This window comes from Anolis sagrei, chromosome 2, assembly GCF_037176765.1.
Source record: "Anolis sagrei isolate rAnoSag1 chromosome 2, rAnoSag1.mat, whole genome shotgun sequence".
In the NCBI taxonomy this organism is placed as follows: Eukaryota; Metazoa; Chordata; class Lepidosauria; order Squamata; family Dactyloidae; genus Anolis; species Anolis sagrei.
Window position 1 is genome coordinate 468,581 of NC_090022.1, and position 24,605 is coordinate 493,185.

The 24,605-nt window shown below is 46.9% G+C and overlaps 4 protein-coding genes across 7 annotated transcripts in view; 3 read left to right on the forward strand and 1 right to left on the reverse strand.

Annotated features, from left to right (window-relative positions):
- LOC132766262 (zinc finger protein 135-like) overlaps positions 1-24,605 on the reverse strand; it is a 457,616-nt gene that overhangs the window by 158,203 nt on the left and 274,808 nt on the right. The window lies entirely within an intron of this gene.
- Positions 1-24,605, forward strand: part of LOC132772090 (zinc finger protein 420-like) — a 136,111-nt gene that overhangs the window by 62,849 nt on the left and 48,657 nt on the right. For 3 of the 4 annotated variants that reach the window (XM_067464912.1, XM_067464914.1, XM_067464913.1), the window contains one exon: positions 999-3,890. In XM_067464912.1, coding sequence (XP_067321013.1) covers positions 1,273-2,913 — 1,641 coding nt within the window. In that variant the 5' untranslated portion in view covers positions 999-1,272 and the 3' untranslated portion in view covers positions 2,914-3,890. Of the gene's footprint in view, positions 1-998; positions 14,156-14,794; positions 14,859-24,605 lie in introns of those variants that run through there. The other variant, XM_067464918.1, reaches the window with a different exon arrangement.
- The window catches only part of LOC132766369 (zinc finger protein ZFP2-like), a 252,056-nt gene that overhangs the window by 58,480 nt on the left and 168,971 nt on the right, over positions 1-24,605 (forward strand). The gene's annotated exons all lie outside the window — the stretch shown is intronic.
- Positions 17,747-24,402, forward strand: LOC137096231 (zinc finger protein 135-like). The gene has a single exon (XM_067464938.1). The coding sequence runs from the start codon at positions 18,769-18,771 to the stop codon at positions 19,903-19,905; it is 1,137 nt and encodes a 378-aa protein (XP_067321039.1). The 5' UTR covers positions 17,747-18,768; the 3' UTR covers positions 19,906-24,402.

The window sequence follows — 24,605 nt, forward strand, 5'->3', positions numbered from 1 at the left end:
GGGACAGAGGTTGAGAACTACTGAGGTAGGGAGCTGCGATCCCCCAGGAGCTATGCAATGTCCTGCTTAGGAAACAAGCCTGGCACTACCCAGGTGACAGCCTCAACTCACCTGGCAGGTGATCCTCAATGAAAGCCCTGCAAATGGGCTCCGAGGGCCGAAGAGGGGCCTATAGTGGATGCAGTGAACTTGATGGCTTCCCTCCTACCCCTTGAGCCATTGCACAAACGTCATCTTTAGCACTGGAGGTCCACCTACCCATCCTCCCTCTACCCCCTTCTCTCGTGTCCTGCTGCTAGGCTGAGTGCCTTCCACCCTGTGCTTCTGCATCCCTATCTCCGTTTTTGTGGTCTTGGTGTAGAAGTTTGCTTTGTTTGTTTCCTTTGCATTTGTTCTGCCTGATGTTTCACACCTTTGTGGTTTAGGTTTTGTAAGAGTGCAATATGTCAAGGGACTTCTGGCCGAATGTACTCTCCATGTCTCCAGGTTCCTCGCTTTAGAAACGTGGGGCAGGGATCGCACTGCAGGGAAAGAGAGGGTCAGGAAAAAATGGCTTCAGTTGAAATAAATGAAGTATTTTTCTCACAAGACTGACCACTTGGGATGGTCTGTCCGTACAGGTGGTCACTCAGGTGTCTGAGTTGGGATGTGAGGAAGCGGGATCCAGGCAGGAAACGCTTTGCAATCTGAGCTCTTTCTGCGCTGACCGTATTGTTAGAAGTCTTCCTTTGCAAAGGTTGGATGACACTCTGAACACACCGCAGTTCAAATAATCCCATACAGGGAATCGTGGGCCACTCTCCCCTCTTTGCAGGGCTTGCTCTTTGTTGGGTAAGTGTTAAAGTTCTTCTCAGCAGGCAGAGGCTCTCCTCAATAGGACCGCTCTTTCTCCCTTCTTCTCTGGCATTGGCTACAGCACCAAGCTATTGTTCTTATTGTTCAATGAGGTATTTCTGTGCTCTGCTCCTGATACGATCTTCCTCTCATTTCTCTGGCAGGTAACCTCTGAATGAACCTTGTGAAGAACACTTCCTTTTGGCTTAGGTCAGGAATTAAATTACACGGCACTCACAAGAAATAAGTCGGAGAAGTTGTATTTCAAGCTCCATAGTTGTGTATTCAAGGAGGAAAGGGAGGATTGTGCTCTAAACAGTGGGGCTTGGCAATTTATTTATTCAAATGGACTAGAGCAATACAAGGACTGAGAGGCGGAAATCATGAGAACATATCTGTGACCTTCTGACATAATATTAGAATCATAAATGTAAAACAATGGAAAATCTCAATTCCTTGTCAAAATCACACACAGGGGAGAAGCAACATAACTGTATGGAATGTGGGAAATGTTTCACTGCGAGAAGTTCTCTTACTACACATCAACGAACTCACACAGGAGAGAAGCCATATAAATGCATAGAATGTGGAAAGACCTTCAGTCGGAGTGGGAATCTGCGTATCCATCAAAGAACCCACACAGGGGAGAAGCCACATAAATGCATGGAATGTGGAAAGAGCTTCAGTCATAGTTCCAATCTCCGTTCCCATCAAAGGACCCACGCAGGGGAGAAGCCACATAAATGCATGGAATGTGGAAAGAGCTTCAGTCATAGTTCCAATCTCCGTTCCCATCAAAGAACCCACACAGGGGAGAAGCCGCATACATGCATGGAATGCGGAAAGAGCTTCAGTCAGAGTGGAGATCTGTGTATCCATCAAAGAACCCACACAGGAGAAAAGCCACATACATGCATGGAATGTGGAAAGAGCTTCAGTCACAGTGGGCATCTGCATTCCCATCAAAAGACGCACACAGCAGAGAAGCCACATACATGCATGGAATGTGGAAAGAGCTTCAGTCAGAGTGGGAATCTGCGTATCCATCAAAGAACCCACACAGGAGAAAAGCCACATACATGCATGGAATGTGGAAAGAGCTTCAGTCACAGTGGGCATCTGCATTCCCATCAAAGGACCCATACAGGGGAGAAGCCACATAAATGCATAGAATGTGGAAAGAGCTTCAGTCAGAGTGGATATCTGCGTATCCATCAAAGGACGCACACAGGAGAGAAGCCACATAAATGCATGGAATGTGGAAAGAGCTTCAGTCACAGTGGAGAGCTGCGTATCCATCAAAGGACCCACACAGGGGAGAAGCCACATAAATGCATGGAATGTGGAAAGAGCTTCAGTCACAGTGGAAGTCTGCGTTACCATCAAAGGATCCACACAGGGGAGAAACCACATAAATGCATGGAATGTGGAAAGAGCTTCCGTCACAGTGGAAGTCTGCGTTACCATCAAAGGATCCACACAGGGGAGAAGCCACATAAATGCATGGAATGTGGAAAGAGCTTCAGTCACAGTGGAGAGCTGCGTACCCATCAAAGGATCCACACAGGGGAGAAGCCACATAAATGCATGGAATGTGGAAAGAGCTTCAGTCAGAGTGGAAGTCTGCATACCCATCAAAGGATCCACACAGGGGAGAAGCCACATAAATGCATGGAATGTGGAAAGAGCTTCAGTCGGAGTAGACATCTGAGTATCCATCAAAGAACCCACACAGGGGAGAAACCACATAAATGCATGGAATGTGGAAAGAGCTTCAGTGAAAGTGGGACTCTGCGTAAGCATCAAAGGATCCACACAGGAGAGAAGCCACATAAATGCATGGAATGTGGAAAGAGCTTCAGTCGGAGTGGACATCTGAGTATCCATCAAAGAACCCACACAGGGGAGAAGCCACATAAATGCATGGAATGTGGAAAGAGCTTCAGTCAGAGTGAACATCTGAGTATCCATCAAAGAACCCACACAGGGGAGAAACCACATAAATGCATGGAATGTGGAAAAACCTTCAGTCAGAGTGGACATCTGTGTACCCATCAAAGAACCCACACAGGGGAGTAGCTACATGTCGTATATACTTGAGTATAAGCTGACCGAATATAAGACGACGCACCTAATTTAGCACAAAAGTTGGAAAAACTTATTGACTTGAGTATAAGCTGAGGGAGGGAAATGTAGCAGCTCTTGGTCAATTTCAAGAATAGAAATAAAAATAGATACCAATAAAATTACAATAATTTAGGCATCTATAGGTTAAAAATATTTCTGAATATTTGCATAATATGGTAATTTGAGATAAGACTGGCGAACTCTGATTAAATCATTTTAACCTTCTTCAGTGTAAATGTGCTTACGTATCCTTCCAATAATAATAAACAGGGTAAAATATTAAATGTATTATTAATAATAAATAGGGTAAAATAATAAATGTAATAATCTTCATTTATCGTGTCATCTGCCATCAGAACATTGTATTACATTAATTCACTCTCCGGGGAGATTAGATCGGCGACTTCCCTCTTGTCATTTAGAAAAAAACTGGAAACTTGGATGTGGGACCAGGAGGCATTGGGACGTCCTGGCAACTAGAGGAAGGACCTTGATGATGGACAGGAATGGACTGAACGGAATGGATTTATGGAACTCTGAACACTGAGCATGAGATTAGTTTACTGATTGTGTTATGTACTGATGATTTTAACCTGTTAATTGTTTAATTGCTGTTTTGTATGCCTGTATAGTTGACATAGGCATCGAATTGTGCCTTCGTCTGTAAGCCACCCTGAGGCCCCCCTCGGGGGTGAGAAGGGCGGGGTAGAAGTAATCGAAATAAATAAATAAAAATAAATTTCTAACAGAACAAAACAAACAAACAGATTTTAAAAACACACACATTTTGCAAACTTGGTAGCTGATTAAATGTCCTTTGACCCGTACCTGGCCCCTTGGAGTGCCTCTGGTGTTGCCGCAAAAAGGTCCTCCATTGTGCATGTGGCAGGGCTCAGGGTGCATTGCAGCAGGTGGTCAGTGGTTGGCCCTTCTCCACACTCACATGTTGTGGATTCAACTTTGTGGCCCCATTTCTTGAGGTTGGCTCTGCATCTCGTGGTGCCAGAGCGCAGTCTGTTCAGCGCCTTCCAAGTCGCCCAGTCCTCTGTGTGCCCAGGGGGGAGTCTCTCATCTGGTATCACCCACGGATTGAGGTGCTGGGTTTGAGCCTGCCACTTTTGGACTCTCGCTTGCTGAGGTGTTCCAGCGAGTGTCTCTTTAGATCGTAGAAAACTATTTCTTGATTTGAGTCGTTGACGTGCTGGCTGATACCCAAACAGGGGATGAGCCGGAGATGTCTCTGCCTTGGTCCTTTCACTATTGGCTGCTACTTCCCAGCGGATGTCAGGTGGTGCAATACCGGCTAAGCAGTGTAATTTCTCCAGTGGTGTAGGGCGCAGACACCCTGTGATAATGCGGCATGTCTCATGAAGAGCCACATCCACTGTTTTAGCGTGGTGAGATGTGTTCCACACTGGGCATGCGTACTCAGCAGCAGAGTAGCATAACACAAGGGCAGGTGTCTTCACTGTGTCTGGTTGTGATCCCCAGGTTGTGTAATAATAAGAACAATAAATAGAGTAAAATAATAAATGTAATAATAATAAATAGAGAAAAACAATACATAATATTAACACAATAAAATAAATGTAATAGTGATCGAGTAAAATAATAATTGTAATAATAATAGAATACAATTTTAACTACAGTATACATTTTGGGGAAAATGCTGTGTGTATATGAATAATAAAAAGTGGGAAAGACTGACTTGGGAAGGGGGTGAGAAAGAAGGACTGGAAACAGGAAAAAGTTGGAATGGGAAGAAGTGTTTGGAAAAGTGGGAAAGTGAGGTGGAAAGGAGTCTCCGGAAAAGTAAGACAGAATGGGATAGGAAGGGGGCAACTAGAAAAGGGGAAGACGGGGGTGGGAAAAGTGTGTGGGAAAAGTGGGGGAAGACTGAGGGAGGAAGGGAGGAATGTGTGTGTCTCATCCAAGGAGGGACCAAGCCCTGGGTCGCCTCTTCCTCCTCCTCCTCCTCCTCTTCCCTTGAGTCCTGGCCATGGACATACAGATAAGACACCCCCTGAAAATTAGCCATAGCGTGTCTTCTTGAAAAAGAATATAAGACAGCGTCTTGTTTCTGGGGAAACACGGAGGGAGCAACTTTGTTTACTAGGACACAATGGAGCCATGGCTTCAAACCACAAGGCAGGAGATTCCACCTGAACATGAGGAAGAACTTCCTGACTGTGAGAGCTGTTAAGCAGTGGAACTCTCTGCACCGGAGTGTGGTGGAGGCTCCTTCTTTGGAGCAGAGGCTGGATGGCCATCTTTAGGGTATGCTTTGAATGCGATTTTCCTGCTTCTTGGCAGAATGGGGCTGGACTGGATGATGGCCCACGAGGTCTCTTCCAACTCTAGGATTCTATGAAACGAGATTGGGACCTACTAATAATTCACGAGTTATAACAATGAGGGGACATTTGTTTATTGTGGGTTTTTAGAATGAGTTTACTATATTTAGAAACGGAAGAGTGAATATAGAACAGCTTTTAAAGTGAGTAAATACAGATGAAAATCGGCATGCGGCAAGAGTTGTGTTGATCTGTTTTTCTCTTAGTTTTGTTCTTATTATGTCGTTGTGTGTTGTTCTGTCTTTCACGTTTGTTAAGTATTCCTTTCCAAAAATCCCAATATTGTAATTTGTATAAACATGCCTTTCTTTCTTGCCTTTGAATAAAAATTATTTTGAAAAACCAGAGTGTGATGTGGCAGCCACAAATGCCAGCGTGATCCCAGGCTGTGCCAAGAGGAGACGTGGTGTCTACGTCCAAGGAAGTCACAGCCTCCGTTCTCCTGCTTTGCTCAGACCTCACCTGCAATCATCGCCCTGTCTCCCGTTCCCGGCACCACAACTGAAGACGGATATTGAAACACTTGAATATCTCCAGAGACGGGCTGTAGGGAATGGCCGAGAGAGCTGGGTGTGTTTAGCTTAGAGCAGTGGGTCTCACCCTGTGGGTCTCTCCCCAGGTGTTGTGGCCTACAACTCCCAGAAATTCCAGCCAGTTGACCAGTTGTGAGGATTTCTGGGAGGTGAAGGCCAAAACGCATCTGGGGAGAGACCCACAAGGTGAGAAGAGAAGGAAGGGCTTCTTCCGAGGGAGGGAGGGAGGGAGGGGGCGGCCACAGAATGGTTTTTGGGGTTCATGTGACCCCCCCCCCCAACTGTCGTGTAGAAAAAGATGGATAGGAATGCACGACACTCTCCTCCAGTTTAATGAGACAGTTCTTAATAGACACGTGTTCACAGCACAACAATCTCAAGGGTTAAGACAACAGAGAAGATGGCGTGACAGGGACGGAATCTGGAGAGAAGGGTGGGAGCGGCTTGTATGTGCACGTCCTTCTCTGCCATGCGGCTTGCTATCTGCCGTTGGTTAGAGGCCGTAACAAAATAGCTAATTATAATGTATGTTTCATAAATGTTGATTAATGTTGCGATATAAGTGCAGGCCAGCTGATGTGTCGCCTGAGCTGAGGCGTTGCCATAGCGACGGAACCGGCTGTGAGAATGTATCCAAGTTAGAGAAGCCAAAGGGGCGGAGCTAACTGCCACTCGGCCGGGGCAGGCGTTTGGAAAGAGTGCGTTCCTTTTAGTCAGCGGACAAGAGTGGAAGTTGGGTTCTGGTGTGTGGAGACCCTGAACCCGGGGGTTTAAGTCCTCAGCCTGTGTGTTTACAGAGTCAGTTGGGCCTCTTTAAATTAGGAATTAGCTCGTGAGCTCAGGGGAAAGCGGAAGGGAGGAAAAGGCAAGTCAGTGAATCCTTAAATAAATATTTCCTTGATCAGTTCTTTATAATCAAGACTCATGTCCATTTATTGAGAAGAAGATTTACCTCAGAAGAAGGCGGCTGAAGATATTAGAAGATCCTGGTTAGGGTAATAATGAGTTCCTCCTTCAAAAAAGTGCCTCCAGTACAAACATTTTAAACGTCAAACCTCGGCTCCACACACCACCACGACTTTAGTCTCCTCGTTGCCCTGGTTATTTGTTTATTTCGAACACTTTTACCCCGCCCTTCTCAACCCCTTGGCGGGTTGGGGGACTCAGGGCGACTTCCAATTGGCAACAATTAGATGCCGCATAATAAATACAAAACAGCAATTATAACAGTTAAAAGCATAAACATTAAGACATAAAGATGAAAACAGCATACTTACAGGTTTTTTCAGGCTATAGGGCCATGTTCTAGAGGCATTTCTCCTGACGTTTCACCTGCATCTATGGCAAGCATCCTCAGAGGTAGTAAGGTCTGTTGGAACTAGGAAAATGGGTTTATATATCTGTGGAATGACTGGGGTGGGGCCAAGAGCTCTTCTCTGCTTGAGCTAGGTGTGAATGTTTCAACTGACCACCTTCATTTGCATTTGAAGGCTTGGCTGAGCCTGGGAAAATCTTTTGTTGAGAGGTGTTAAGCTGTGCTTGGTTGTTTCCTCTCTGCTGTTTTGCTGTTTTAATTTTAGAGTTTTTTTTAATACTGGGAACCAGATTTTGTTCATTTTCATGGTCCTTTCTGTTGAAATTGTCCACATGCTTGTTGATTTCAATGGCTTCTCTGTGTAGTCTGACATGGTGGTTGTTGGAGTGGTCCAGCATTTCTGTGTTCTCAAATAATATGCTGTGTCCAGGTTGGTTCATCAGGTGCTCTGCTGTGGCTAACTTCTCTGGTTGAAGTAGTCTGCAGTGCCGTTCATGTTCCTTGATTCGTGTTTGGGCAATGCTGCGTTTGGTTATTATTAATATTATATTGCTTACCAGTGCGGTGGCCATTTATCTAGCCGTATACTATGGTTGGATACTCTGTTTAACGTACCCATAATCCACTTCCAAGCCATAGTCAACATTGTCAATTGTCCTTTTAACCTAATTGCCCAAAGGCCTGGTCCCACATCCACGTTTTTACCTTCTTTCTAAAGGTGAGGAAGGATGAGGGAGAATGTAACACGAGCATCTGCTTGTCCAGTTGCTCTCTACGTGGGGTTGCCTTTGAAGATGGTCCGGAAGCTTCAACTAGTCCAACGAACGGCAGCCAGGTTGTTAACAGGAGCGGCACTCAGGGAGCGTACAACCCCCTTGTTGCGCTAGCCCCACTGGCTGCCAGTTTGCTACCGGGCCCAATTCAAAGTGCTGGCTTTGGCCTATAAATCCCTAAACGGTTCTGGCCCAACTTACCTGTCTGAATGTATCTCCCCTTACGAACCACTGAGGACTTTAAGATCATCTGGGGAGGCCCTGCTCTCAGTCCCGCATACATCGCAAGCACGTTTGGTGGGGACGAGAGACAGGGCCTTCTCAGTGGTGGCCCCTCGTCTATGGAACGCCCCCCTAGGGAGATCAGATATGCTCCCTCCCTCTTGACCTTTCGGAGGCAAGTTAAAACATGGCTGTTTGAGCAAGCGTTTACAAATACAGAGTAGCTAATATAGAAAATTGAATGACCTGACAATGGAACTGGACAATGCTGGAGAATAATGAGAGGCTGATGATGTTGTTTTTATTGCTTTTGTGATGTCTTATACTGTTTAATGTTTTTTTTTATCTATATTATGTTTTATGTACACTAATTTTTTGGAAACTGAGAAAGGCGGTATACAAGTACAGTAAATAAATAAATAAACAAATGAATAAATAAATGGGCTGAATTGAGCAGAACTGGGTAGGAATCGTGCCTCTCATCCCACCCCAGTGTCGCTGGATGGCAATCCCCAGTATCCCTGTCTTTCTGTGTGGGAAGGGTGGATGGGAGTTGGAGTGCAGAACATCTGGAGGGCATCAGGATTCCCACTCACCCTGGGGGTCCGTCCGTCCGTCTCCTCCCCAGCCGCCCCCTCCTCTCCTCCTGCCAGGCCGAGGGCCTCCCACCCTGAGCTTCTGCCTCCCTTTCTCTGATTTCTTGGTGTCAGTGGAGACGTTTGCACTTCCCTTTCTTTTTCTCTTTGCATTTGTTCTGCCTGAGGTTTAATATTTTTCTGTTCTAGGTTTTGTAAGGACGTCTATGTCAAGGAACTTTGCGGCCTAATGTGCTCTCAGTGTCTCCAGGTGCCTTGCTTTAGAAACGTGGGGCAGGGATCACACTGCAGGGAAAGAGAGGAGCAGGAGAACGTTTTTTCCTGAGTTGGAAGACTACACAAGACACTGAAGTATTTTTCTCCTAAGACTGATCACTCGGGATAGTCTGCCCATACAGGTGGTCACTCAAGTTCGGAGTGGGATGTGAGGAAGCGGATCTAGAGTTAAAACGCTTCACGCAGTAGCTTGACACCTGAGGCCTTCCAGCTGGGTTTTCTCACACTGAGGCCTTCTCACACTGAGGCCTTCTCACACTGAGGCTTTCTCTCACTGAGGCCTTCTCACACTGAGGCCTTCTCACTCTGAGGCCTGCGATGTTCCTGCTTCTTGGCAGAATGGGGTTGGACTGGATGGCCCATGAGGTCTCTTCCAACTCTTAGATTCTATGATTCTATGATGAGAAGGTCTTCCATAGCCGAGGAGGCTGGTTTGTGGTCAGAGGATGGTCTTGGTGATTGAGGGGGGAGAGCGGTTTCATTGAGATACCTCCTGGGGAAGGCGCCTTCCCTCCTCCTCCTCCTCCTCCTCCTCCTCTGGGGAGTATTGGGGGGTGGTCCCTGCCCCCTCTTTCCCTCCCTCCCGAGGGACCCTCCCTCTCCCCTCCAAACAGACTTCCTCTTCTCCTGCTTCCGAGGGAGGCGGGGCTCGGATTTCCTGCCCCCAGGAGGGCCTTGGGACCTTTGCCCTTTCTATTGGCTTCCCTTTCCTCCCACGCTCACAGGCCTTCCCCTTCCTTCCTGGCCGAACAGGCTATTCCTGGGCTTCTTCCTCGTGGAGATAAACAGCTTTGCTCTCACAGAGGCTCCTCTCACACCAAACTTACACAGGAGCTTCACACAGGAGCTTCACACCTGAGGCCTTCAACCTGGGCCTTCTCTCACACTGAGGCCTTCTCACACTGAGGCCTTCTCACACTGAGGCCTTCTCCCCCTGAGGCCTGCTGAGCTTCAGGCAGACCTGCTTCTATTGAACTGCCCCCATGTCACCTTTTCAGAGCTTGGCTTGCATTTTTGTCATTAAGTCTGCCTGGTTAATGTTTGATATTTCTGACACACACAGAGAGAGAGAGAGACTGAAGGGGAGCGGAACAGAAGCCCAACAGGGAGGGGGGGTCAGGCTGGCTTGTGGACTGGGTTGAGGGGTCCTTGGGTGAGACTGTGGCCAACCTCCGGGGACGGCTGCCCTCCCTCCCTCCCTCCCTCTGAATGGCAGGCATGGGCAGCAGCAGTAGGCACCAGAAGGAGAATCCTCCCGGTAGGCCGGGTCTGCCTGGAGACTGGTGACGCGCAGAGCGGAGGCCCATTCCCATTGGCGCATCCCAATGGGAAGGAAGGAAGGAAGGAAGGAAGGAAGGAAGGAAGGAAGGAAGGAAGGAAGGAAGGAGGGAAGCGCTGGGGGGAGTTTCTGCCCGGAGACCGGTGACGCCAGAGCGGTAGGCGAATTCCTATTGGCGGGCGGGTGGGTGCCTTTGGAGGAGAAGGAAGGAAGGAGGCGCTCTTGCTCCTGACTGGCCAGCGCCGCCAAGAAGCCCCGCCCCTCTCTGGGCACCCAGCCCTCTTGCGGCAGCCATGTCTGGTCTTGGCGGAAGTGCAGCGAGAGGGGCCGGGCTCCGTGTCCTAGAGGGGCGGGGGAGTCTCGGGCTCGGCCTTCTTCCCCCGTGAGGAGGAGGAGGAGGAGAGCCCTTCCAGTGGCGGAGAGTGAGTGAGTGCAAGTGGCGCAGGCCTGCGTGGCTCTTGGCGTGGCCTTCTTGGGGGCGGCCTCCTCCTCCCCCTCCTCCTCCTCCTGTGCCGCTTTCTCGGCCTCCTCTCAGCCCGCCTCTCCCTGGCTTGCTCCCTGCCTACATCCCCTTCCTTCCTTCCTTCCTTCCTTCCTTCCTTCCTTCCTTCCTTCCTTCCTTCCTTCCAGGCTGCCCCCCCCCCCCCGAGGAGGAGGAGGAGGAGGAGGAGGAAACCCAGGCGAGAGAGAGAGAGGCCTACTCCGGCTGGGCCCTCCTGTGGCAAGGGAGCCTCGCCTCCCCCACTCCAGAGCGGGCCAGCCTTCTCTCTCTCTCTTTGTTTACCACATTGGTCATCCGCCCTTCTCTCTCTGTGCCTGGTGGGGTCAGGCTGGATGGCCTTTGGGACCCCCCCCCCCCCCCCAGACTGCCTGGAGTTCGGAGGAGCTCCCTTCCTTCCTTCTCTATAGGTTTCAATCGGAGGCTGGATGGATGGCCATCTGCAAGGAGGGATCGGGTGGTGCCTTCCTGCTTGGCAGAAGGGGGTGGGAATGGATGGCCTCGAGGGTCCCGCTCGCCTCTCTCCTGCCCTGACCACCCTGGACACTGGGGAGGCTTTCCTGGGGGTCCAGCGGGGGGAGGGGGGGCCTCCTCCTTCTCGGGAGGTCTCTCAGCAGAGGCCGGGTGGGCATCTGCCGGGAGGGCTTGTGCTGTGTCCTCCTCCTTCCTGGGGAATCTTTGGAGCCTCTTCCAACTCTATGTCTCACCATTTATTCATTTACGACATCTCCATGCCGCCCTTCTCACCCCGAAGGACTCATTTAAGCTTTTAAGCAGAGGCTGGATGGCCATCTGTCAGGGGTGCTTTGAATGCAATATTCCTGCTTCTTGGCAGAATGGGGTTGGACTGGATGATGGCCCAGGAGGTCTCTTCCCACTCTTTGATTCTAGGATTCTATGATTCTATGACTCAGAGCGGCTCACAAGAGGCATTTACACACAATGTATTATATTATGCGCATAGTATAGTATCAGTATTGTATATGATTCTATTGTACTATACAATTGTATTGTAATATTATTAGTAATATCACATGTCATATAAAAATATATATTTAGAATATCTTATGATTATTAGGATTCTATTGTATTACGTTATAACATTATAAATATTATATGTATATACAATATATTATTTATTTATGTATTAACTTTGCTTCTCTACGGCTGTATCTCAAGCCCGAAGGCGACTCACGGCGGTTCACAAACAGTAAAAATAGTAGAAACAGCAGTGGTTCCATACAACATAGAACAATTGACTTAACACATGATCCATAAATTACCAATAAGCAATTACAATGCACAATTATTACCAAAAACAACCGTACCCAACCTTCTCCTCATCCAAGCGTAGTCCAGGTTCGTTGTCCATTGTTCCTTTCCTATGTTCCATTACCAGATTGCACTAAATTACTCAAACGCCTGCACAAACATCCAGGTCTTCACCTTTTTGCGGAATACCATTAGAGATGGTGCTAGTCTAATGTCCGTAGGAAGGGCGTTCCACAGCCGAGGAGCCACCACCGAGAAGGCCCTCTCTCTCGTCCCCGCCAGCCGAGCTTGAGAAGCAGGCGGGATCGAGAGCAGGGTGTCCCCGGAAGATCTCAAACTCCTGGTGGGTTCATAGGCAGAGATGCGGTCGGATAGGTAGCTTGGGCCGGAACCGTTTAGGGCTTTAAAGGCCAACAACAGCACTTTGAATTGAGCCCGGTAGCAAATCGGCAGCCAGTGGAGCTGGTTCAGCAAAGGAGTTGTATGCTCCCTGCGCTCCGCTCCTGTTAGTATCATGGCTGCCGAACGTTGGACTACTTGGAGCTTCCGAGCAGTCTTCAAAGGCAACCCCACGTAGAGAGCGTTGCAGTAGTCTAGGTGGGATGTAACCAGAGCGTGGACTACCGTGGCCAAGTCAGACTTCCCAAGGTACGGGCGCAGCTGGCGCACAAGCTTTAGCTGTGCAAATGCTCCCCTGGTCACCGCCGAAACCTGGGCTTCCAGGCTCAACGATGAGTCCAGGGTCACACCCAAGCTGCGAACCTGCGTCTTCAGGGGGAGTGTCTCCCCGTCCAACACAGGCTGTAACCCTATACCCTGTTCAATGGCCTTGCGACTGACCAGGAGGACCTCTGTCTTGTCTGGATTCAATTTCAATTTGTTCGCCCTCATCCAGACCGTCACAGCGGCCAAGCACCAGTTATATTATATTATATTACATTATAATATTCGCATAGTACAATATCAGTATTATATATTACTCTATTGTACTATGCCGTTGTATTGTAATATCATTAGTAATATTCCATGTATATATGTATACACAATGCACTACATTATATTATATTATTAGGATTATACTGTATTACATCATGATATTATAAATATTACACGTCTACACAATATGTTACATTACATCGTATTATTCACATAGTACAATATCAGTATTATATATTACTATATTGTACTATACTATTCTATTGTAATATTATTAGTAATATTACATGTCCTATAAAATATATATTTATAATACCTTCTGATTATTATGAGGATTATATTGTATTACACCAGTGGTTCTCAACCTGGGGTCTCCAGATGTTTTTGGCCTACAATTCCCAGATATCCCAGCTGTTAGGAGTTCTGCGAGTTGAAGGCCAAAATATATATTTATAATATGTCATTAGGATTATATTGTATGACGTTATAATGTTATAAATATTATACGTATTCACAATATATTATATTATTAGGATTATATTGTATTATAATATTATAAATATTATATGTATACACAACATATTACATTATATTATATTATTTGCCTACCACAGGAGACAAGGTGGGACTGTCTTCCAGCCCCTCTCTCTTCACTCTGGCCCAGAGCAGCGGTTGGTGCCCTGCGGAGATCATGGGGGCCAGAGGGCAGTGCCGAAGGGGCCTCCTCCCTCCCTCCCACCCACAGGCAGGCACTCGACAGCCCTTCATTCCTCCCCCTTGGAGACCCCCTCCCTCCCCTCCTTCCCTCCCTGCCCAAAGCAGACCCTTCAAGGATGGGCAGCGAGGGAGGAGTGGACCCAAGGAGGGAGGCTGGTTGAGAGGGAGGGAGGGAGGGAGCCCCTTCCCCCAATTAGGGGGCCAGGGCGAAGAGTGAGACCCGCCTGGTGTGCCCACAGATGGGAGACAGGGAGAGGCCGGCCTTCCACGCTCTTCAAGGAAACCATTGGGAGCCATGTGGCTGGAACCGAGGCTCACGGGACTGGCTTTGCCCAGCTTGGAATGCTGAAGCCTCGGCCTGGATCCGCACTTCCCTCTCTCCCAGGATCTGGCCCCACATCCTCTGCCTTGAACTGGATTCTGTGAGTCTGTGCAGCCAAATCACCCGGGATCAGATCCTGAGAGACAGGGCGTGTGGACGTTGCCTGAGACACGCAGCTCGAATTCTCTGCCCTGGGAAGACAGAATGGCCCCCTCCCTCCCCCCTCCCTCCCTGTTGTCCTTCTGGCTAAAACGTTTTCATTCAGACAGGCTTTTGAAGATGGAGGTTTTGAAGATCAAGTCAGGGGGGGCTTGGTGGTGTTGGCCGGTGAGTGAGAAGCCCAGAGCTGAGCGAGAGATTCCCCTGACTGGACTGACCGGTCCCCTCTTTCAGGACGGAAATGGCAGGCCTCTCGCGCCTTGACTGGAGGCCTCTCTTGTTCCAGCTGGACTTCTGCCTGGCGTCCATTCCGTCCTGGTTCCCTCTGGATTCCTTCTTCGTGGCCCTTGGTTTACCTTCCGTTTCTCCTTCCATTTTTCCTCCTTGTTGGCTCCCATTTCTCATCCTGCTTTCTCAGTTTCCATTGTCCTGCTCTTTTGTTATTTTGGTCAATGGACTGATTAATCCATCCAGAATTTCCAGTGGTTTCATAACTTTTAGCCAATACATTAAAATTAAACAGTGATGCTATTACATTCAGCCAATATCTTCTTATGTTCTTTTCCTTTCTCAATTTTAGGAGGTTTTAACTGAACACTGGATTTCTCCCTTAAGCACTTTTATCCCATCAATGTCATATTTTGGTAAGTTTTCAAATGAATGTCTTTTGCAAACATGCTCCTCTATTTGGCAATGCTTCAGGAGGATGTTTCATAAATCCGTGAGCGGTGCTGACTTCTCTTGGATTCAAGGCCACACGGAAATCCCTTCCTCCTTTCCTTCCTCTTTTCTCTCTGATCCAGAAAATTCCAAATCTCTAGCCGTCCCCTGCCAGGCGTTGCTGTGGCCCAGTCTGGAGATTTGGAAAATAAGTTAGAAAGTGTTTGTTTTACATATATGCAAAGTCTTTCTGCTTGTGGATAAACAGTATTTCTTTCTGATTCTTTGTCAGTGTTGTTGTGGAGATTGTCTGCTTTGCCCACTCTGGAACATATCATTGTCCTTCATTAGGGCTCCTTTTCAAATCCAGGTGTGTGCGAATCATATAGATCTCTCTATATCTATGGCTGGATGGCTCTTTGTCAGGAGGGCTTTGATTATGTTTTCTTGCCCTGGTGAAGAAGGGAGTTGGACTGGATGGCCTTAAGTATTTTCTGTTGGTCATGGGGGTTCTGTGTGGGAAGTTTGCCCCAATTCTGTTGTTCGTAGGTTTCAAAATGCTCGTTGATTGTTGTTGTTGTTGTTCATTCGTTCAGTCGTCTCCGACTCTTCGTGACCTCATGGACCAGCCCACGCCAGAGCTCCCTGTCGGCCGTTACCACCCCCAGCTCCCTCAAGGTCAGTCCAGTCACTTCAAGGATGCACTTCAAGTCACTTCTTTGATTGTAGGTGAACTGTAAATCCCAGTAACTACAACTCCCAAATGTGAAGGTCTATTTCCCCCAAACTCCATCTGTATTCCTATTTGGGCATATGGAATATTTGTGCCACGTTTGGTCCAGATCCATCATTGTTTGAGTCCACAGTGTTCTCTGGATGTGAACTACAACTCCCAAACTCAAGGTCAATGCCCACCAAACACTTCTAGTGTTTTCTGTTTGTCATGGAAGTCCTGTATGCCACGTTTGGTTCAATTCCATCATTGGTGGAGTTCAGAATGGTGAAGTTTGGGGAAAATAGACCTTTACATTTGGGAGTTACAGTTGCTTGGACCTGCCATCAAAGAGCATTCTGAACAACTAAACTGAACCAAACTCGATATGAAGAACTCCCTTGACCAACAGAAATTACTGGAGAACTTTGGGGAAAATAGACCCTGACATTTGGGAGTTGAAGTGGCTTGGATTTATAGTTTACCTGCCCTCAAAGAGCATTCTGAACACCACCAACCATGGAACTGAACCAGACTTGGCATGCAGAACTTGGCATGAGGACGAACAGAAAATACTGGAAGGGTTTGGGAGAAATTAACAGTGATTGGAGGTCCCCAAATGGAGAGGAGGAGGAAGAAGAGCTTGGAGGAGAATGAGGAGGAAGGCAGGAGTTCAAATTTGGTCGTATTGAGTACTTTTGCCAAGTGTGGTCCAGATCCATAGTTGTTTGGGTTCATGGTGCTCTCCAGATGTAGGTGAACTACATCTCCCCCAAATCACTGTCCATTCATCCCAACCCCCTCCAGTATTGTCTGTTGGTCACGGTGGTTCTCTGTGCCACGTTTGGTCCAGGTCTGCAATTTGTGGGGTTCTCAGCAGTCTGTGGCAGTCAGAGCTGAATTGGGTGACGGAACTGCAAATCCCTTCATTTGTTGTCCATACTCCCGAAACACATTGTTGTTGTGATTAATCACTATGCTTTAATTGTGTTCAGTTTGTAACAATACAAATACATCCTGCATATCAGATATTTACGTTACAAGTCATAACAGTAGCAGTTATGAAGTAGCAATGAAAATATGTTTGGGGGTCTCCACAACACGAGGAAGTGTATTTAGGGGTCACGGCATGAGAAAGGTGGAGAACCACTGATTTGGATGAAGAGATATCATTTCCGAGGAGGTCCAGTTCAGCAGCTAGAGAATGGATTGCGCTTTTGACCACAGAAGGAACAATATATTTGGGGGGCTTGATTGTCCAAAAATTGTAGGCGACTCTAGAGATGGCAGAGGGTTCAAACCCCCCTTTGCCCCTCCTTGTCCCCCTGCGTGCCTTCTGCCCGTCCGTTTGCCCTGCTCCGGTGCCTCTTCTGTGCTCCCAATCTGACCATGCCGGGGGTCAAAGGGGAAGGTCGCAAGGGTCAGCGAAGGCCAAAGGGATTCAGAAGGCACAGAAGGCCCATCCTTGCAATTTACAGAGTTATCCCATCATCGTCATCATCATCATCATCATCATCATCATCATCATCATCTATGCTGCTTTCTGCTAACAATAAAAGCAACACAGGATATAATTTAGAGCTGAAAAACACACACATTAATATTAAAGATTGACACTATTTAAAATAAACAGTTGAAGCCAATTAGAAGCCTGTTCTGAGCCATCCCAGGAAAGGTAAGCAGTCCCAACCCGTCACCTTGTTGGCCATTAAAGCAGTCATGCAAACGTTAATGGATCACCTGCTGGACGCTCTCAGTTGGGCCAAGACGTTGGAGGGCAATAAGCGGGACTCAGAGCTGGCCGTACTCCCAGGAGACTGAAGAGCCCTCCCCAAAACTAGGAGGCAAAGTGGGGCCCGCAATCTGCATTTACTGTGAGGAGAAAGCCATGGTAGTTGTGGATGTGATCAATAAACACTCTGGTGAATTGGGGGACCATTTACCTGGTGGCACAAGCCATACAATGTCCTGCTTAGGAAACAAGCCTGGCACTACCCAGGAGACAGCCTCAGCTCACCTGGCAGGTGATCCTCAATGAAACCCCTGCAAATGGGCTCCCGGGGCCAAAGAGGGGCCTGTAGTGGATGCAGTGAACTTGATGTCTTCCCTCCTCCCCCTTGAGCCATAGCAGAAGCATCATCTTTAGCACTGGGGGTCCATTCATCCACCCACCCTCCCTCTACCCCCTTCTCTCGTGTCCTGCTGCTAGGCTGAGTGCCTCCCACCCTGTGCTTCTGCATCCCTATCTCCGTTTTGTGGTCTTGGTGTAGAAGTTTGCTTTGTTTGTTTCCTTTGCATTTGTTCTGCCTGATGTTTCACACCTTTGTGGTTTAGGTTTTGTGAGAATGCAATATGTCAAGGGACTTTGTGGCCGAATGTGCTCTCCATGTCTTCAGGTTCCTCGCTTTAGAAACGTGGGGCAGGGATCGCACTGCAGGGAAAGAGAGGGTCAGGAAAAAATGTGCTTCAGTCGGAAGAAATGAAGTATTTTTCTCCCAAGACTGACCACTTGGGATGGTCTGCCCGTACAGGTGGTCACTCAGGTTCTGAGTTGGGATGTCAGGAAGCGGGATCTAGGCAGGAAACGCTTTGCAATCTGAGTCCTTTCTGCGCTGACCATATTGTTAGAAGTCTTCCTTTGCAAAGGTTGGATGACACTCTGAACACACTGCAGTTCAAATAATCTCATGCAGAGAATCGTGGGCCACTCTCCCCTCTTTGCAGGGCTTGCTCTTTGTTGGGTAAGTGTTAAAGTACTTCTCAGTAGGCAAAGGCTCTTCTCAATAGGACTGCTCTTTCTCCCTTCTTCTCCGGCATTGGCTACAGCACTAAGCTATTGTTCTTATTGTTCAATGAGGTATTTCTGTGCTCTGCTCCTGATAAGATTTTCCTCTCATTTCTCTGGCAGGTAACCTCTGAATGAACCTTCTGAAGAACACTTCCCTTTGTCTTAGGTCAGGAATGAAATTACACAGCACTCACAAGAAATAAGTTGAAGAAATTATATTTCAAGCTACGTAGCTGTGTATTCAAGGAGGAAAGGGAGGATTATGCTGTGGAAAATGGGGCTTGGCAATTTATTTATTCAAATGGACTAGAGCAATACAAAGACCGAGAAGAGGAAATCAGGAGAACATATCTGTGACCTTCTGGCATAATATTTGAATCATAAATGTAAAAGAATGGAAAATCTCAATTCCTTGTCAAAATCACACACAGGGGAGAAGCGACATAACTGTATGGAATGTGGGAAATGTTTCACTGCGAGAAGTTCTCTTACTAGACATCAACGAACCCACACAGGAGAGAAGCCGTACAATTGCGTGGAATGTGGAAAGAACTTCAGTCACAGGGCAAATCTGCTTACCCATCAAAGGACCCACACAGGGGAGAAGCCACATAAATGCATGGAATGTGGAAAGAGCTTCAGTCGGAGTGGACATCTGCGTTACCATCAAAGGAGCCACACAGGGGAGAAACCACATAAATGCATGGAATGTGGAAAGAGCTTCAGTCATGGTGAAAGTCTGCGTACCCATCAAAGGATCCACACAGGGGAGAAACCACATAAATGCATGGAATGTGGAAAGAGCTTCAGTCAGAGTGGAGATCTGCGTACCCATCAAAGGATCCACACAGGGGAGAAGCCACATAAATGCATGGAATGTGGAAAGAGCTTCAGTCATAGTGAAAGTCTGCGTACCCATCAAAGGATCCACACAGGGGAGAAGCCACATAAATGCATGGAATGTGGAAAGAGCTTCAGTCACAGTGGAAATCTGCGTTACCATCAAAGGAGCCACACAGGGGAGAAGCCACATAAATGCATGGAATGTGGAAAGAGCTTCAGTCGGAGTGGACATCTGCGTTACCATCAAAGGAGCCACACAGGGGAGAAGCCACATAAATGCATGGAATGTGGAAAGAGCTTCCGTCATAGTGAAAGTCTGCGTACCCATCAAAGAACCCACACAGGGGAGAAGCCACATAAATGCATGGAATGTGGAAAGAGCTTCAGTCACAGTGGAAATCTGCGTTACCATCAAAGGAGCCACACAGGGGAGAAGCCACATAAATGCATTGAATGTGGAAAGAGCTTCAGTCACAGTGGAAATCTGCGTACCCATCAAAGGATCCACACAGGGGAGAAGCCACATAAATGCATTGAATGTGGAAAGAGCTTCAGTCAGAGTGGAAGTCTGCGTACCCATCAAAGAACCCACACAGGGGAGAAGCCACATAAATGCATGGAATGTGGAAAGAGCTTCAGTCAGAGTGGATGTCTGCGTAACCATCAAAGAACCCACACAGGGGAGTAGCTACATGTCCTATATATTTGAGGATAAGCTGACCGAATATAAGACGAGGCACCTAATTTAGCACAAAAGCTGGGAAAAATTATTGACTTGAGTATAAGCTGAGGGAGGGAAATGCAGCAGCTCCTGGTCAATTTCAAGAATACAAATAAAAATAGATACCAATAAAATTACAATAATTGAGGCATCTATAGGTTAACAATATTTCTGAATATTTGCATAAAACGGTAATTTGAGATAAGACTGGCGAACTCTGATTAAATCCTTTTAACCTTCTTCATTGTAAATGTGATTACGTATCCTTCCAATAATAATAAATAGGGTGAAATATTAAATGTATTATTAATAATAAATAGGGTAAAATAATAAATTAATAATCTTCATTTATCGTGTCATCTGCCACCAGAACATTGTATTACATTAATTCACTCCCCGGGGAGAGTAGATCGGCGACTTCCCTCTTGTCATTTAGAAAAGAATTGAAAACTTGGATGTGGGACCAGGAGGCATTGGGACGTTCTGGCAGCTAGAGGAAGGACCTTGATGATGGACAGGAATGGACGGAACGGAATGGATTTGTGGAACTCTGAACACTGAGCGTGAGATTAGTTTACTGATTGTGTTATGTACTGATGCTTTTAACCTGTTCATGGTTTAATTGCTGTTTTGTATGCCTGTATAGTTGACATCGGCATCGAATTGTGCCTTCTTTGTAAGCCGCCCTGAGTCCCCCCTCGGGGGTGAGAAGGGCGGGGTAGAAGTAATTGAAATAAATAAATAAAAATAATTTTTTACAGAACAAAACAAACAAACAGATTAAAAAAACCACAAATTTTGCAAACTTGGTAGTTGATTAAATGTCCTTTGACCAGTCTCTGGCCCCTTGGAGTGCCTCTGGTGTTGCCGCAAGAAGGTCCTCCCTTGTGCATCATGTGGCAGGGCTCAGGGTGCATTGCAGCAGGTGGTCAGTGGTTTGCTCTTCTCCCCACTCGCATGTCGTGGATTCCACTTTGTGGCCACATTTCTTAAGATTGGCTCTGCATCTCATGGTGCCCAAGCGCAGTCTGTTCAGCGCCTTCCAAGTCGCCCAGTCCTCTGTGTATCCAGGGGGGAGTCTCTCATCTGGTATCACCCACGGATTGAGGTGCTGGGTTTGAGCCTGCCACTTTTGGACTCTCGCTTGCTGAGGTGTTCTAGAGAGTGTCTCTGTAGATTGTAGAAAACTATTTCTTGATTTCAGTCGTTGACGTGCTGGCTGATACCCAAACAGGGGATGAGCTGGAGATGTCTCTGCCTTGGTCCTTTCACTATTGGCTGCTCCTTCCCGGCAGATGTCAGGTGGTGCGATACCGGCTAAGCAGTGTAATTTCTCCAGTGGTGTAGGGCGCAGACACCCCGTGATAATGCGGCATGTCTCATGAAGAGCCACATCCACTGTTTGAGCGTGGTGAGATGTGTTCCACACTGGGCATGCGTACTCAGCAGCAGAGTAGCATAACACAAGGGCAGATGTCTTCACTGTATGTGGTTGTGATCCCCAGGTTGTGTAATAATAAGAACAATAAATAGAGTAAAATAATAAACGTAATAATAATAAATAGAGAAAAATAATACATAATATTAACACAATAAAATAAATGTAATAGTGATAGAGTAAAATAATAAATGCAATAATAATAGAATAGAATTTTAACTACAGTATGTATTTTGGGGAAAATGCTGTGTTTATATGAATAATAAAAAGTGGGGAAGACTGACTTGGGAAGGGGGTGAGAAAGAAGGACTGGAAACAGGAAAAAGTTGGAATGGGAAGGAGTGTTTGGAAAAAGTGGGAAAGTGAGGTGGAAAGGAGTCTCCGGAAAAGTAAGACAGAATGGGATAGGAAGGGGGCAACTAGAAAAGGGGAAGACGGGGGTGGGAAAAGTGTGTAGGAAAAGTGGGGGGAAGACTGAGGGAGAAAGGCGTCGTCTGTCTCATCCAAGGAGGGACCAAGCCCTGGGTCGCCTCTTCCTCCTCCTCCTCCTCCTCCTCTTCCCTTGAGTCCTGGCCATGGATATACAAATAAGACATCCCCTGAAAATTAGCCATAGCGTGTCTTCTTGAAAAAGAATATAAGACAGTGTCTTATTTCTGGGGAAACACGGAGAGAGCAACTTTATTTACTAGGACGCAATGGAGCCATGGCTTCAAACCACAAGGCAGGAGATTCCACCTGAACATGAGGAAGAACTTCCTGACAGTGAGAGCTGTTCAGCAGTGGAACTCTCTGCCCCAGAGTGTAATGGAGGCTCCTTCTTTGGAGCAGAGGCTGGATGACCATCTTTAGGGTGTGCTTTGAATGCGATTTTCCTGCTTCTTGGCAGAAAGGGGTGGCACTGGATGATGGCCCATGAGGTCTCTTCCAAGTCTATGATTCTATGAAACGAGATTGGGACCGACTAATAATTCACGAGTTATAACAAAGAGGGGACATTTGTTTATTGTGGGTTTTAGGAATGAGTTTATTATATTTAGAAACGGAAGAGTAAATATAGAGCAGCATTTAAAGTGAATGAATACAGATGAAAATCGGCATGCGACAAGAGTTGTGTTGATTCATTGTTCTCTTAGTTTTCATATTATTATGTCGTTGTGTGTTGTTCAGTCTTTCATGTTTGTTAAGGATTCTTTTTTTGAAATCCCCAAATTGTAATTTGTATAAACATGCTTTTCTTTCTTGCATTGAATAAAAATTATTTTGAAAAACCAGAGTGTGATTTGGCAGCCACAAATGCCAGCGTGGTTCTAGGCTGTGCCGAGAGGAGACGTGGTGTCTACGTCCAAGGAAGTCACAGCCTCCTTTCTCCTGCTTTGCTCAGACCTCACCTGCAATCGCTCTGTCTCCCGTTCTGGGCAGCACAACTCAAGGCGGATATGGACAAGCCAGAATATCTCCAGAGACAGGCTGTAGGGAATGTCTGAAAAGAGCTGGGTGTGTTTAGCTTAGAGCAGTGGGTCTCGCCCTGTGGGTCTCTCCCCAGGTGTTGTGGCCTACAACTCCCAGAAATCCCAGCCAGTTGACCACTTGTGAGGATTTCTGGGAGGTGAAGGCCAAAACGCATCTGGGGAGAGACCCACAGGGTGAGAAGAGAAGGAAGGGCTTCTTCCTCGGCAGGGGGGGGGGAGGGGTCGGCCACGGAATGGTTTTTGGGGTTCATGTGACCTCCTGACTGTCGTGTAGAAAAAGATGGCTAGGAATGCACGACACTCACCTCCAGTGTGTCATGAGACAGTCCTTAATAGACGCGTGTTCACAGCACAACAATCTCAAGGGTTAAGACAACAGAGAAGATGGCGTGACAGGGACGGAATCTGGAGAGAAGGATGGGAGCGGCTTGTATGTCCACGTCCTTCTCTGCCATGCGGCTTGCTGCCATTGGTTAGAGGCTGTAATGAAATAGCTAATTATAATAAATGTTTCATAATTGTTGATTAATGTTGCGATATAAGTGCAGGCCAGCTGATGTGTCGCCTGAGCTGAGGCGTTGCCATAGCGACGGAACCGGCTGTGAGAATGTGTCCAAGTGAGAGAAGCCAAAGGGGCGGAGCTAACTGCCACTCGGCCGGGGCAGGCGTTTGGAAAGAGAGCGTTTCTTTTAGTCAGCGGACAAGAGTGGAAGTTGGGTTCTGGTGTGTGGAGACCCTGAACCCGGGGGTCTAAGTCTTCAGCCGGTGTGTTTACAAAGTCAATTGGGCCTCTTTAAATTAGGAATTGGCTTGTGAGCTCAGGGGAAAGCGGAAGGGAGAAAAAGGCAAGTCAGTGAATCCTTAAATAAATATCTCCTTGACCAGTTCTTTATAATCAAGACTCATGTCCATTTATTGAGAAGAAGATTTACCTCAGAAGAAGGCGGCTGAAGATATTGGAAGTGGAGGGGACATGATTTTAAAAGGGGAATTTTCATATATTTCCCCAATGCCCATATGTCATGATTTACTGCCATATTGGCCTATTTCTGCAGTAGGCCTTTGTTCACAGAAAATGCTGATTGTTTGAGAAATCAGTGCTCCAAAGAAGAAGTTACTATTCAAGGGTAACAACATATCCGGACAAAACCAGCTAGCTGTTTGCTAGGTAGAACCCCCAAGTTTCCCAGTCGCTCTGAAGCCATGTTTGCAACAGACTCACAGATAAGATACAGTCATGGTCAGAGAACAATGGACTATAGTTATGTTATAGTTGTGCCATTGTTAGGATCCCACGTGTGCTATAATGTCAATCAAAATCATAAACAACTAATGAACAACTGCATAGCTAGCTTAGACCAATGAAGTGATTTGTCTTTGGGAACCAATGAGATGATTGATTTCTATGTACCAATCAAACTGTTTTAATGAAAGTCATAAATAATCAATGCAACCAACTTTAGGTTGGACAAACCCCTTGATTGCATTTCCATGTGCATGTTTGTCACTATTGCTTCAGCTATTGCGCAATAAATAGCATTTTGCAGTTTTAAAGATTCAACTTTCATGGTGTCCTTCCTCGCCCTCCTTGGGAAGGGGCAATCTGCTCTTGGATTTTGCATTTGTGGATTATCTTGATCGTTTTTGCCCCTACAGAAGAAAGGATTCTGGTTGGGGTCATCATGAGTTCCTCCTTCAAAAAAGTGCCTCCAGTTAAAACATTTTAAAAGTCAAACCTCGGCTCCACGCACCACCAC